The sequence below is a fragment of the Lampetra fluviatilis genome, chromosome 43 (assembly GCF_964198595.1).
Source record: "Lampetra fluviatilis chromosome 43, kcLamFluv1.1, whole genome shotgun sequence".
In the NCBI taxonomy this organism is placed as follows: Eukaryota; Metazoa; Chordata; class Hyperoartia; order Petromyzontiformes; family Petromyzontidae; genus Lampetra; species Lampetra fluviatilis.
In genome coordinates, this window is record NC_136317.1 from 8,539,979 (window position 1) to 8,554,456 (window position 14,478).

A 14,478-nucleotide genomic window follows, 5' to 3' on the forward strand; every position below is an offset into this window, starting at 1 on the left:
GGGTATGATTTTTCGACAGTCACGGGAAGGGAGTTGCACAACATCTGTGCGGTGACCAGAATATTTTTGTATCAGAATCTTTATTTAGACTTGGGGAATCCGATGAGCTATGAAGCTCTTTTTCACAGATGTCCTGTAGGAATTCACAAACATCCATTGATCCAACAACCCTCACTGCTGCCTCCACAGTGCTGGACCACTTACAGGCAGCCATGTGCAGCGTGGCCACCACCACCCATCGAACAAAGACGGTTACTGCATCACGCACTTTCAGATGCGCTCTTCATTTTGATATTAGGAAGCCACTGGAGCTATGCACTTTTAAATATAAATTGAAAACGAATTTCTTTAGAACTGATTGTTGCGTTTAATTTTTTGTCCTTCCCCCCCATCACCTCCGATTAATACGATTGGTTAAGTACAGAGCATACCGAAGTTCAATGTGCGTACAAGCATCGTGCCGCACGCTTGCAAAAAAAACTCCGCGCGCACGACATCGAAACTCACCGCTGACATCCCGTGCTTGGCGGCCCCCGTCCTCTGCGTGCCGGATGGGTGTGGAGGGCCGGTCATGAAGGCCAAGGCAGCAGCGCACGGCCGTGCGGGCCGCACGCACTGACGCGGGGTGGCCGCGCAGCGCGGTGGACGTGCGCAGCATCCCCGCGTATGCGCGCAGCGTGGCCCGGCGCAGGCAGTAGGTGTGGAAGTCCAGCTGGGACGCGGCCACGTCGTTGAAGTGCTGTTTGGAAGACACACAGCGCCAGTGGCGCGGATGATTTGCGCCCTTGGCGACGATCCAGCAAATTGTAACGATCTGGGATGTGCGATCCCGCTCTAGAACTGCTTATTTTTTTATTGCCGTCTCGTTAATACTATTGTATTCCCCAGGTCATAAGATTTACTTATCCCCCCGTACTTTAAAGCAACAGTTGCAGTATTTATATTCTCCATAATTATGCTTATTATTATTTCGAGTTACATTCACTAAAGTTTACATGTGAATGTAATTTTACATGTATGCTGAACTTCTTTCATACCCTACATAGCCAACCATGCTAATCGAAGGTGCAGAGATTGTTATTACGTTTGTGTTTTTAAAAATCTGTAATTGTGGAATGCTTTGATGTTGTCTGCCGGTCAAGTCACCCTTGAAAAAGAGCCTCTTAGCTCAATGGGCTTTACTCAGTGGGATATAAACTTTTGATGACGATTCTGATCACGTGCGGCCAGGTCGCCTCTAACAAACCACTCATGTTGCGGTGGCGAGATGTTAACTCCCTCGCCTGGTATACAGGAAGTTGTGGGTTCGATCCCGACCCTGACGCCTACTGTATAATTTAAGTTTGCGTGTCTCTCTCACCGCGATCGCGTGGATTTTTATCAGAGTCCTCCGGTTTTTATCCCTCCACATTTAGAAACGTGCATTTAGAGTATATATCTGCTATAAATTTCCACATGATAACCCACTCATTGAACTACCATTTGTGGCCAGGTCGCTTCTGAAAAAGAGCAATATATAGCTCAGTGGGCCTTACCTGTGTAGTGAGTTCAACTGAGTCGCAGACGTACTCTTGGAGGCAACACATTTATTTAACACCAACACACGGGGTAACTGCCCCTTAACAACCTATGGTGGTGACCACCAAGTTAACGACAATAATTACAACTTCACTGGCTACTACGGACCGGGACCACAGCTCGGGTCCAGGTCCATGTGTTGGAGAACGTATAACGTAGACGAAGGCTTCTTCAGGATGAACAACGCCGGTCCCTCTGGGGGATCCGGCTTATATTCTCTGCGGCATGGCTGGCTCCGCCCTTGGCCACGACCACCTTCCAGAATCCTCGAGCAGGATCTGGACCCTGACCACGTGACCACCCCTAGCCCCCACTTGAGGCCTCTTTGTAGACTTAACTGGTCACGTGTCCTCTTGGGTCAATCAGAGTGCCATGGCCTTTAGTAATCTCATTCCTACGGCCGGCACTCCCACACCCTATCCTGTAGGGCCGGCACTGCACGCCAAGCGTGGTGCCATCCAGCGCTATCAATCAGTGCTGACCGAGCCCCTCTAGGGCCGGTACTACACCCACACCATAGTAGTATCCGCGATGTCAATACACCGCACCCCGTGCCTCTCTCGGGCCGGCACTACACAAATGTCACTACATCTGTAAAGAAAAAAAGTTTGGTATGCCGTGTGGAGTGGGGCGTGTGATCGGAGCGGCAAACGCCGGTTTGCGAGCACCGACCTTCTCCACCTGGCGGCACACGCGGAGCGCGTCGCGGTGGCGGCACTGCCGCCTGTACGCCTCCGCCAACGCCAGTAGGAACCACAGGGGCTGCGGCTCCCCGGGGCTCTCCTGCACGAAGCCGCTTTCCTGCCACCGGCAGAAAAAACAAATACGACAGATTCCCCACGTGGTTGTGACAGAGAACGTTGCAGCGAGCACCATCCGATCGACTTGCTCTTCCACTCACCCGTGGCTTAGTGAAGAGTAACGCTAAGCTCTCTGTCGGGGGTTTGGAAGCCACGTGATGGCTTCAGCCGAAGCTGAATGGATGGATCCTGCTGCTGCTTCTGCTGCAATGGTGCAACATCTCTGACACAGCATCTCCGGTCCATGGCCCCCATATTTGAAATGCTCTGCCTGTAAAATTGCACCTGACCGTTGAGATTCTCCAATTTAGAAATATATTCAAATCCTACTCATTTCCTAGGATATGTTAGATAAGGGGTCGGCAACCGAAATAACAAAAAGAACCATTATTTTAGAATTTGGTAAAAAAGACTCAATATTTCAAGAGCCACAATGCACGTGAATAGGAAACGGTGGTCCTTAATAAATAACGTCACGGTGCAGTCTATAAAAAGCCACACGCGGCTCCAGAGCCGTAGGTTGCCGACCCCTGTGTTACGTAAACTGGAGATGTTATTATTTATTTTTAGATACAATTTACTGTATGGTGCTCTGCAGCCCTATGTTGGGACTGCTGCGGTTTATAAAAATGTAACCAACAGTAATGAAGCCAGAGAGCAACCTCGCAGACCCTTCCCGCCTTGAGTCAGCCCTGAAGCCTCGCTGGTGGGTGGGAGGCGGTGCACAGCCCCCCCTGCAGGAGGCTCGGCCCCCTTGTGAACTCATACATTGAGCCAAACAACGTCGAGCCAAACAACGTAGGTACGAACGTCGGTACGAATGAGTCGCCGCCAGGCTCATGATGACTCACGCGAGGGACTCACCAGCAGTGCCTGCGTGACGAGCCCCGCGCGCAGTAGGTACTTGATGCGCTTCACCTGCAGGAAGCGGTCACCCGGCTCCAGGCCCAGGGCCTGCCTCAGGCACTCGGCCGCCGCCACGGCATCCCCGGCGTGCTGTGCGACACCCCCACCACGATCATTCACGACCCTCCCTCCCCGCAGAGACCCACTAAGCATATGCCATTTACTCAACTAAAACTAAAGGATTGATATTTTTATTTTAACCAGGTAAGTAAGGCCCACTGAGATATGTAGCTCTTTTTCAGAAGCGACCTGGCCACAAATGATAGCTGAATGAAGCAGCTTATCACGTGAAAATGTATAGCAGCCAAATACCTTAAACGCATGTTGATTCTAAATGTAGAGCAAACCTCTTCCACTATTCTCATCAGTAGATCCACTCATTTGTTCGTTTACATTATTCGCAGAGATTCACACTGCAGGCCTCTAGTTTTGTGTGCGTGTCGACGGTTGTATGAGTGGGGAGGCCTTCGTCCAGCAGTGGAGTGACAGAGGGCTGTAAATCATTGTTCACATGAATAAAGTGTTCATGTGACGCCACATGGGGCCGTGTGTAATAAAACACAATGCGTTTTTTGTCATCGTCGAATTAAAACAACGTAAGTTACATCTCTAACTCAGCTCAAGCCTCCCGTAGACTTGTGTTGCCACTTCCACTCTGAACCCTCCCCTTTCCCCGCCCACTGTGAGAACAGATGCCGCTCCTCCTCTGTGAAGCAGCATCGAGGTCCTGATGTAGCCTCTTCCTCCTCTCTATCCTCATCTCTCCTGACCCTGTACTCCCGATTCTCTGTTCCTTTCCCCAATGTTTTTCTGGTCTTTCCCATTCCATTCTCTTTCCCTCCCCGCATGCATTACATCCTTGACTCTACTCCCCTTCCCGTGGTGTGTAGCAACGGAGGGTACAAAGGTTGCCAGTGAATCCTACTCAATGCCAATAACGTGATGGCACGCTGGCGATTAACCGAGCTCCTTATTCGTTGACTTTACCTGCAGGTAAATAAGTAATATTAAAATAAACTTTTTTTAAAACACGCTTTTATGAAATGTACTTGTAACGGCAGAACTCCACGACTCCAGGAAGTGGCCCCAAAGCTTGCCATAACGTAAGGGACCGTGGCCAATTACAGCCAACGTTAGTTGACCATGGATAATTAGACCCAAGCCGAAACATAACAGAAAAAATAATGTTTAAAAATAAATATTTTTTATGATAGAATATTGTATTGTCATCAGTATGACATAAGTATACCAAGTTTGCAGTCGATAGCACATTGGGAAGTGGGTTAAAATAGAGTTACAAGATTTGAGGATACAACAACGACAACAACGATGACAACAACAGAGTGAGTTAAATGAAAGCGTGTAAAAAGCGCTTGTTTCGTTGCATCTGCCCCAAACTCTCGCACGCCGCTCATTTGTCCTGGACTCGAAATCATCGCCATTGTTAAGCGCACGTGCGCTAGCACGAGCGTTGCCATGCGCGACCATGGCTCACGCGAGCGTGGCTCCCACAAGCGCCAATGCGTGGTGGTCCACGCACCTTGTAGATGCTGGCCTTGGCAACGAGCAACTCTGGGGAGCACGGGAAGACTGCGAGGCAGCCGTCGATGTAGTCGAACGCCAGGCCTGACTGTCCCACCAAGTCGTAGTGCTGAGCCAGCAGGAAGCGCACCCACAACAGGGTGGGTTCATGCTGCGGCTCGCCGTCGTCTTGCAGCATGCAGCGAGTGGTGAGAACACGAGAGCTTAGCGAGTGGTGAGAACACGAGAGCTTAGCGAGCGGTGAGGATACGAGAGCTTAGCGAGTGGTGAGGACACGAGCGCTCAGTGTATTACAGCGCGAGTGGTGGGAACACAGGTGATTACTGTGATGTTACTGAGCACATATAATTTATATTATAAATTTATAATTTATATTCACTTGATGCAGCTAATTCGGCTGTGACGGTCCCACCTAATGACGGAGACTTGTGTTGCCTCCGAAACGTCGTGAATTTTATTTTTGTTTTGTTTTATTTTATTTTACTTTCATTAATTTTAATGTTTTACCTACGTGACTTTACCGAAAAAACCTAAGAATATGAATCATTGCAGTCACGAAAGCTTCAAATCTAGAACCACATATAATTTCTTCTTTTATAGATTTTAATAGTGCCTTAATCCAATGTGCTTTCTAACAATTATATTGTGCATAAGATGATAGTGGTTAAAGTAAAAAGTGGGGTTATTAAAAGCAGTGGTGTAGTTATGAGGCGGTGGGTGGCCAGCACCAAGCCCAGCCGCCTTTGTATTCCTAATGGCGATGTTTAACACATCACACCAGGTACTCACTTGAGGCTGAGTCAAGCGAGGAAAGGCCCAGGACTGGTTCATATATTCGTCACCGGCATTGGACGTGGACAGGAATCGAACTCGGGCCGCCTGATTCATAGCACAGTGCACTAACCGCCACACTATCGTTCCCCACTCCACCCACTACACTCATTCACTCACACACTACAGAAGAGCGGGACAGAACATACAAACTCCACTTACTCTCACTCTACAGAACAGATGGAGAACATACAAACTCCACTCACCTATTCACTCTACAGAACAAGGAGAGAGAATTTCCAAACTCCACACAGAGGCGCCTGAGTCGAGAACCGCACTCAGGCGCCCCTTCTCGCTGTGAGCGTTACTACCGCACAAACCCTGCCGCCCGACGCGAAGTGCACGCGTCAGGCGCTCGCATGTCCCGTGACCGTAGGCGATGTGAGGGGGGCGGCAGCGGTGCTCACCGTCACGGTGAAAGAGGCCGTAGTTTTCCAGCGATGTCTCATACGCCACCGCAAGCTCCTCGATGGCAAGCACCTTTAAAACAAACGAGTGCTTCACTTTACTGAGCACAGCTACGGTACGAGGTACGGCCGCATCCCTGCAATTGCACCGGCGGAAGGGCCGTCCAGCTGAAAGGAGCTCTAGAACGCCCACTCGAAGATAGTAAATTTGGCCTACTCTTCCACAATGGACCGACGTCTTGGAAGAAGTGGGAGTACCCACACTTTACCCCACCGCACGCAACCTGCCGATCGACTAACTGTGGTGAACCCATTTATTTACTAATAACACTATTTTTATTTTACCAGGTAAGGCCCACTGAGCTTTTCAGCTCTTTTTTAGAAGCGACCTGCCCACAAACAAAACTCAATGGAGTGGCTTATCACGTGGAAATTTATAGCAGCCAAATACTCTAAAAGCATGTTGATTCTAAATGTGGCAGGGGAAAACCAGAGGACCCAAAGAAAAATCCACGCACCCACAGGGAGAACATGTAAACTCTAAATATACAGGTGTCAGGGTCGTGATCGAACACACAACCTTCTGTATACAGGCGAGGTAGTTAACATCTCACCACCGTGGTGCCCCGCTGGGTAGACGGAGGTAGGGGGGAGAATTTAAGAAACTTGCCTCCATTGTTTTAGATGCCATGCCAGGAGAATCAATCTGAACCAGCGACCTCTGGATATCAAGTCCAGTGAGCGAAGCGTTGCACCACTGCGTAGCCCACTTCAGGGTCATGGAACTGTGCTTAAACGTTTGTGGATTTCATGTGACCAGTGAAGAATTCGACATTACGGTACATTATGTAACACGATTTTTGTTCCTGTGTAGTAAGTGTTATTTTCTAATTGCTTATGCCTCAAAAGTATATAAAATGGCTATTAATCCCCACAAACTTTGCTTTTGTGACCAGGACCTTATGTGAATGAATGACACAAATGCACACGTTTTCTCATTGAAAATAGGTAACTTTGAAAATATCACTGTCCTGGTCACAAAAGCAAAGTTTGTGGGGAATAATAGCCATTTTCTGTACTTGTGAGACATAAGCAATTAGAAAATAACACTTACTACTCAGGAAAAAAAAAATATATGTTTTTGTTACACAGTGAATTATCATGTGGTTCAGTCAACAAACACCCTGACACAGCATCTACTCAAGGGCTTGGATCGGGAAGCGCTTTCACTCGAGCTCCTGTTCACAACCTGAGTATGCTGGATGTGATCTGCAGAGAATAGTCCATACCCAATGTTAAACGTGGTGTGGATCACTCTGCAACAACAATGCCAGTGGTGCTGCTGAAGTGGTGATACATTGCCCATGTTTGATTGATGCGACACTTTTAAACAACACATATATACTTGCACAACCTAACCCTAAATAATAAATGAGAAAGGGCCTCCGGTTTATAACGATCCACATTTACGACATTAATATAATGCCACCACGGATTGCTTTGCGACGACGCAGAAACTTGATTTACGACATCTTCCGACATGACTCGGAACACATTTGAACAGTTGGTCTGGTTTCCGATGTGACTTGGCGTGGAGATTGTGTTATTCTCAAGTGATGTTTCTGATGTTTCGACCAGGAACACATTGCCAGTGAACTCAAACACGTACGCCAAGCTCTTAAGGCTAATGGTTACTCCGACTACACAATCCGCAAGGCCATCACTCCAACCGTCAAGAAGGATCCTGCTGAGGAGCCTTTCAAAACCATCACCTTACCCTACATTGCTGGGGTCACAAAAAAGATCTCCAAAATCCTGATTAAACACAAGATTCAGGTACGATTCAACACAGTACATAAAATCCGTGATCTGGTCCCGTCTGTAAAAGACGTGGTTCCAGACATACAGTACCCTGGCGTCTACAAACTAGGTTGCCTCTGTGGTAGCAGTTACATTGGAGAAACCAAACGACATGTCTCGGACCGCATCCGTGAACATAAAGCAGACCTGAAACACGGTAGGACAAACACCTCAGCCGTGGCAGATCACTGTTACAATTCAGTGGGCTCACATGACATTGACTTCTCCAAGACAGAGGTTCTCTGCAAGCCATCTGGCTACCATTAGAGATTCGTTCATGAGGCGATCCACATATACAAACACAGAGACAATTTCAACCGAGAAGATGGATTCTGGCTCAGCAATCATTGGAAGGACGTAATAAACCACTTCGGATCTTAACTGATTGTTGTTCACGTTTATGGTGACTTTCAGACCGCAGTCCACTCACTGGCATTAACTGTGTATGTTGTGTTCTCCACAGGGAATGCATTATTTGCTCCGCTGCGGGTCTCCTGCCACCGTTCTCCCATTCACATGTTTCATTGCTTCTACATACTATTAAGATGCCCTCCCTTTGTTAATGCTACCCCCCTCCCTTTGGTGCTGCTGATCCTGCATAATGCATGGGCATAATATGACTTTGAAACCCCCCCGCCCACCTCCTACGCATTTCCCATGAATATGCTAAATTCCTCTTGATATGCACATTCTTTTGTTAAGGCTCTCTTCTTCTTCCACCTCCAACTCAGCTTAAATATAAGCTCCTAGCTTGGCAGTGTCTCATTCTTCACCTGAAGACGGCTGCTTGCGTTGTGGCCGAAACGTCGTGATAATGATTTGATTTCATTATGTTTCATTTTTATTATTTTATCACTTCCCTTCTACGTGACTTTACCGAATAAACCAAGAAGATAAAATAGGTGCCGATTTACGATGACGGGGTTTCCAGGAGTGCGTTGTAACGTCGTAAAAGCGGGGGACCGCCTGTACAGCGCAGCACTAGCCTTCTCTGGGTGACACACACCACTCCTCGCAGTCCCCACACTTTGCTGGAGCACCTTGTCGGGGTCCCTGTAAAGCCCCTTGATGGTGGTGAAGAGCGGCGGGCAGCAGACGCTCAGATGCTGGCGCAGGTATCGGTCCATCGAGTCTCGAAAGCGCGTTCCTACCAATCCCGCACCAACAAGACGAGACGGCCTCCAAACTCAGCAGCTGTTGAAAACACGTGTACTAACCAGGGCACGCGTATCCACCCGGGCACGCGTACCGACTAGGATGTAAGTCCCTGGAACCATTTAATACTTTGTTTTTAATATAAGAGAATGTCTGATTATGTTGCAGCTGCTGCTGTGTTGGCAGTGGTGCACAAGCACAAACAACAAAACAGACCTAAACACCACAGCCTTAAAAGGAAAAAGTATTTAAGAAATTACGTTTTGAGCAATGGCCCTTCTTCATGGCACTTAACTAGAGAGGCCAGAAGGAGTGTTCATACCATGGGGGCCTGATGAGAATTACATTTTAACAATGTTTTCTCATGACCGGTTTTTAAACTGGCATTTATATAGTTACATTATTAGCTTCTGTTAAGTAACAGAGAAAGCCTTTGATAAATCAAAAGGTGTTGCTCCTGAACACACTCATTTATATTAAAAGTTAAATATACACCACTGACACCAATGAATCAATAATGCAAAATGTATTAAGCAGCCGGCAAGTTGGATCGCAACTAATTCATTCACTACGATCAGAAATGTTCACTAAATAAGAAAAATTCATCCATCTGCCTGTGGGCTATAATGATCAAAATGAACGGGTCCTACAGTGTTCACAGAGATCTCTTGCCAATACCATCAGCCAATTCAGCAAGAACATTTGTTCAACAAGATGCACTGATATAATTAAAACCAGTTCACAGTTTGTCACTTTAAACAAATAATCTTGGAAATATTGGTCGGAAAATCCCAACGATTGGTGGACTATTTTTACCATATGTGGCCTATAATCGCATCTAATCCAGCCCTGTGGAGCCAGCATCAAGGGTTGGTGGATCGCCGCACAAATGTAGGAGCCATAGCCTGGCTCTGCCAGGAGACGGTAGGACAGTAAAAATATGAACTTCAACTGTTTCATGTGTACGGGATAAAGTGCTTTTATCCGTGTACTCCTGTTTCCTCCCATATGTAAACACTCATTAATTGGCCAATAACACCTCAATATAGACAGTACCGCAGAGCTTGGGGGAAAATTTGGTGCCAGATCACCGCGTGGCTGCTGCTGCTACTACTATGACTGCCATTCCTGCCTGTGGTCCCTTCTTGCGCCTCCAAGTTCTTTGCGAGTTTGAGTGAATCCTGTGTGGCCGCGTGGCGTTACAAGTTGAAATGATTCACTAATTAATAAACTATTTTTATTTTAACAGGTAAGGCCCACTTATCTATTTCTGTTTTTTTCAGAAGGGACCTGGACACAAAATGATAGCTCAACGAAGTGTATGTATGCTGAACTTCTTTCGCACCCCATGTAGCCAACCGGGCTAATCAGAGATGCAGAAGTGGCTTATCATATGGAAATGTATAGAAGCCAAATACTCTAAAAGCATGATTATAAATGTGAAGGGAAAAACCAGAGGACCTGGAGAAAAATCCACACGACCAGAGGGAGAATATGCAAACTCTAAATATACAGGCATCAGTCGGGATTGAACCCACGACCTCCTGTAAACCAGACAAGGTAGTTAACAGCTCGTCATCATGGCACCCTCATACTCCGTTAATATTATAATTGTACACAGTGATAACATTATTATAGAGATAACCAGTGGTCAAAACAAAACAAAGATTCCCCTATAGCCACATGGTAGGGTTAAGTGCTGATACCGGGTTTTTATGAAGGCCGGCCCATTAGCTGTGTACCTGGCCATCTTTGTCTCCCCAGTGCTGATCGTTTACATAGCACACCAAATCACACTATGCTTTAAATTTTACATTTCAATGCTTACATTTAAGGCCGAGTCAACTTAGGGGAGGGCCCAGGGCTGGGTTGAAATATCTTGCCACTGGTGTTAGCCGTGTTCGGGAATCAAACTTAGGTAAATTGAGTTCGTAGTTGCGGTGCGCGTACCACTACACAGCCGCTCCACCCAAAAAGCACGCTTGGACACGCACACACATAAACATGACACAGATCCCCCGTATAGCCTTAACAGACTCGAGGCAAGTGCAGTTAGCGAGCACCTATGAAGGTGAGAATGGCACACCAGGGTGTAGGTGGCGAGCAATACGCCCAGCTGCCTTTATCTGTCACCAACCCTTCTGTCTCAGCACCAGGTATTCATTTAAGGCTGAGTCGACCTAGGGGAGGCCCAGGACCAGTGAGCGGGAATGGAACTCGGGTCGGCAGGTTCGTAGGGCGGTACGCTAAGCACTACGCTACCGCTCCCCACACAAGCAATGACAAAACCCCCCCATATAGCCTTAACAGACTTTTTGGGGCAAGTGCTGTTAGTGAGCACCTATGAAGTAGGGCTAAACGATTAATCGATTTCAAATCGAAATCGATATTTGAAAAATGTGATTAGCAAATCGCAAAGGCTGCGGTTTTTTGCGATTTGAAAAGTCCTATTACTTTCTTATTGGAATTGTTTTATTGCTTATTATTATAACTTTATTCCACTAAACAATTGTTCTATGTTTGATTGTTCTATTTCAATTAAAACATTTTAATAAATACATGTTGGAAGCAATTAATATCTCTTAAGTTCTCATCCTTGCATTAGAATATAAAGAGCAGTTCATATTTTGATGGTATCATGTGGTAATGCTCCACCACATGTTATAAATCTATTACACAATGAATATTGAACTGAAGCTTGACTTAAAAAAAATGTAATCGCAAATCAAATCGCAATTAGATTTTTTCCCCAAATCGTTCAGCCCTACTATGAAGGCAAGCAGGACATGGCACACAAGGGGGTGGGTGAGCAGCAGGACACACGTTAGCGTGCACACACACCGGTGAGGAAATTAAGGGGAAGCCTTTGAGGAGCACTGGCACTTGGGTGTATCTTCATGACATGTTGATAGATCTTCCACCGATCTTCCTCCGACTCTGTTGAAAATGACATTGAGCAAGTGATCAACGAATCCATATATTCCACCTTCATAGGGTCGGCTACTCTGAAAAGTTACCGGAAAACAGTTTGGGGAGTGCCTCATCGGTCTAAAACTCACGGGATCATCATCACAGGCATCTGGTGAAGCTATGGATGCACGTACATCGAGGTGTGCCCGTATAACAAATCGAATTTAGTAAATTTCTATCATGAAGTTGGCACGTTAGGAATGACATGGCGGCATCTTTAACGTCCGTTTTACAGTTAATGCATCCACAATATTAACCAGGGCGGCATGCCCCATTCGAACCGCAAACCTCTGCAAGAAGAGCCGAATGCGATAACTGCTGGGTGCCACGCGTCAATGCCCCGATCTCGTCAACAACTTCTCGCGTGGTTCTGCACTCATCAACGCACCGATCGGCACCCACCCCCACGCATCAACACCCCAATCGGCACCCACCCCCACGCGTCAACGCACCTATCGGCACCCACCCGCACTCGTCAACGCACCAATCGGCACCCACCCCCACGCGTCAACGCGCCGATCGGCACCCACCCGCACTCGTCAACGCACCTATCGGCACCTACCCGCGCGCGTCAACGCACCTATCAGCACCTACCTGCGCGCGTGGCCTGCTCCAACCTCTGGTAGTAGGTCCAGTTCTCGGGATTCCTCATCACGAGGCCGTGGAACAGCTCGGCCGCCTCTTCGAAACATCCCAGAGCCAACAGCAGCTCCCCTGGCCGCGGCAAGCACCGTTCAGAAAATACAACGCGACTACGTTTACCTTCCAACTAATTATGTTGGCAATTGTTCTGAACAAGCACAGTAAACAACAATAGCACTCAACACGTTCACCAATAACACTGTGTGTGCATGGCCTTGAAAGAAGAAATACGTAATAGGCGACATTTCAGGGAACGGCCCTTCTTCATGACATGTAAATAGAGAGCCCAGAAGAGGGATACATAGAGTCGGAGACCACTTGTTGACATCATGTGGGTCTGGTAGGATTTACATAAAAAATATAATTGTGATTTGCAGTTTTATAAACGAGCACATGAATAAATTTTGACTTAAAGCTTTCTTGACTGCAGGAATTCGTATTCTTTGGGTCACATAGATGGTTCAGAGAAAATAAAAAACTACGACGTTTCAATCACAACACAAGCGATCGTCATCCTCCTCACTCTCTTGAAGACGATCGCTTGTGTTGTGAAAGGTCGTAGTATTTTATTTTATTTGAACCATCTACGTGACTTTACCTAAAGACCAAAAGAATATGAGCACATGAATAGTTGCACAATTATTACCTACTGAGCACCAGACTAACACGAAATATTGTAAACTGGAAATTAATAAATCGAGGGATACCTGTATACAATAATATATGTTGTGGGTTTGCTCTCTAATGCACAGCGATGGTGCTGAAAAAGCAATACGCTGATTGGCACGTTCTGTTTTAGTGTTATAGTTAAGCACCTCTGTGCTCGTCCAGCGCCTGCTTGTCGCAGATTTGCTCGCTGTGCTGGGCGAGGTGCGTGAGAGCTTCCCTCCGCATGCCGGCCTCAGCCATCAGCTCCGCCTGGTACAGCATGAGCTCGCTGTGCTGATTGCCTCGTGCGTCACCCATCACCTGCGAAAGCCACGCAGCTGCATTATAACCCACTCGCCACTACCACCACTCCCGCCGCCATCACTACTACAGCCACCACCACCATCACCACCACTGCCCTCACTACCGCTCCAGTTTCCTCCCACAAATAAACAATCATTAATTGGCCAATCACACCTTAATATATATAGGACCGCAGAGCTTTAGGGTAGAAAAGACAGACGGAGGCGTGAGAGCACAATGGGTAAGACTGCAAACGTGGTGACAGTAGCGTCGTGCGGCTGGAAAATCGGTGCCAGTCCAGTTGCACCACCTGCGTACTCGACAACTACGTCGCCACGCATATACACATGCACTTAAGGTGGCTAAAATTGAAACAAGAGGGGGCACATTTGGTGCATCTGCCAGCCATACCAATCAGTCAATCCATGGCACCTGGGTTTGTCCTGAAACCTCCTATCAGTGAGCCTTCGACACTTCACGTGGCCTGAAAGTGTGCCTGGCCTGGCACAGGCGGCCTGGTAACATCACCACCACTTCGTGGTGAATGCCGGTTGTTGTTGTGTGTACGTGGGTGCATGTGGGCGTGGGTGCATGTGTGGGTCGGTGCGTGTGTGCGTGCGAGTGTGTGTGTGGGCGCTGTGTATGTGTGCGCATGCGCTGTGTGTGAGAGTGCGTGGGTGCGTGTGTGAGTGGGTATGTGTGTGCATGGTCAGTAAAACAACCCCCGATCTCCTCGTGGTGCCGGACGGGCAACGCTGTCGTGGACAGTGCTGTTGGGGGGAGGGCCAATTCCGATTGGCCTTTCCCCTCATGGCGTCTGTGACCACCACAGCGGC

At 47.6% G+C, this 14,478-nt stretch overlaps 1 protein-coding gene across 3 annotated transcripts in view; it reads right to left on the bottom strand.

The window, feature by feature from the left end:
• The window catches only part of LOC144947104 (N-alpha-acetyltransferase 15, NatA auxiliary subunit-like), a 57,953-nt gene that overhangs the window by 9,791 nt on the left and 33,684 nt on the right, over window positions 1-14,478 (bottom strand). For 2 of the 3 annotated variants that reach the window (XM_078876309.1, XM_078876306.1), the window contains exons 6-14: window positions 13,507-13,660; window positions 12,644-12,763; window positions 11,921-12,016; window positions 8,965-9,071; window positions 6,065-6,137; window positions 4,825-4,994; window positions 3,243-3,374; window positions 2,251-2,379; window positions 508-739 (exon numbers count right to left, since the gene is read on the bottom strand). In XM_078876309.1, coding sequence (XP_078732435.1) covers window positions 508-739; window positions 2,251-2,379; window positions 3,243-3,374; window positions 4,825-4,994; window positions 6,065-6,137; window positions 8,965-9,071; window positions 11,921-12,016; window positions 12,644-12,763; window positions 13,507-13,660 — 1,213 coding nt within the window. The remainder of the gene's footprint in view (window positions 1-507; window positions 740-2,250; window positions 2,380-3,242; window positions 3,375-4,824; window positions 4,995-6,064; window positions 6,138-8,964; window positions 9,072-11,920; window positions 12,017-12,643; window positions 12,764-13,506; window positions 13,661-14,478) is intronic. The other variant, XM_078876308.1, reaches the window with a different exon arrangement.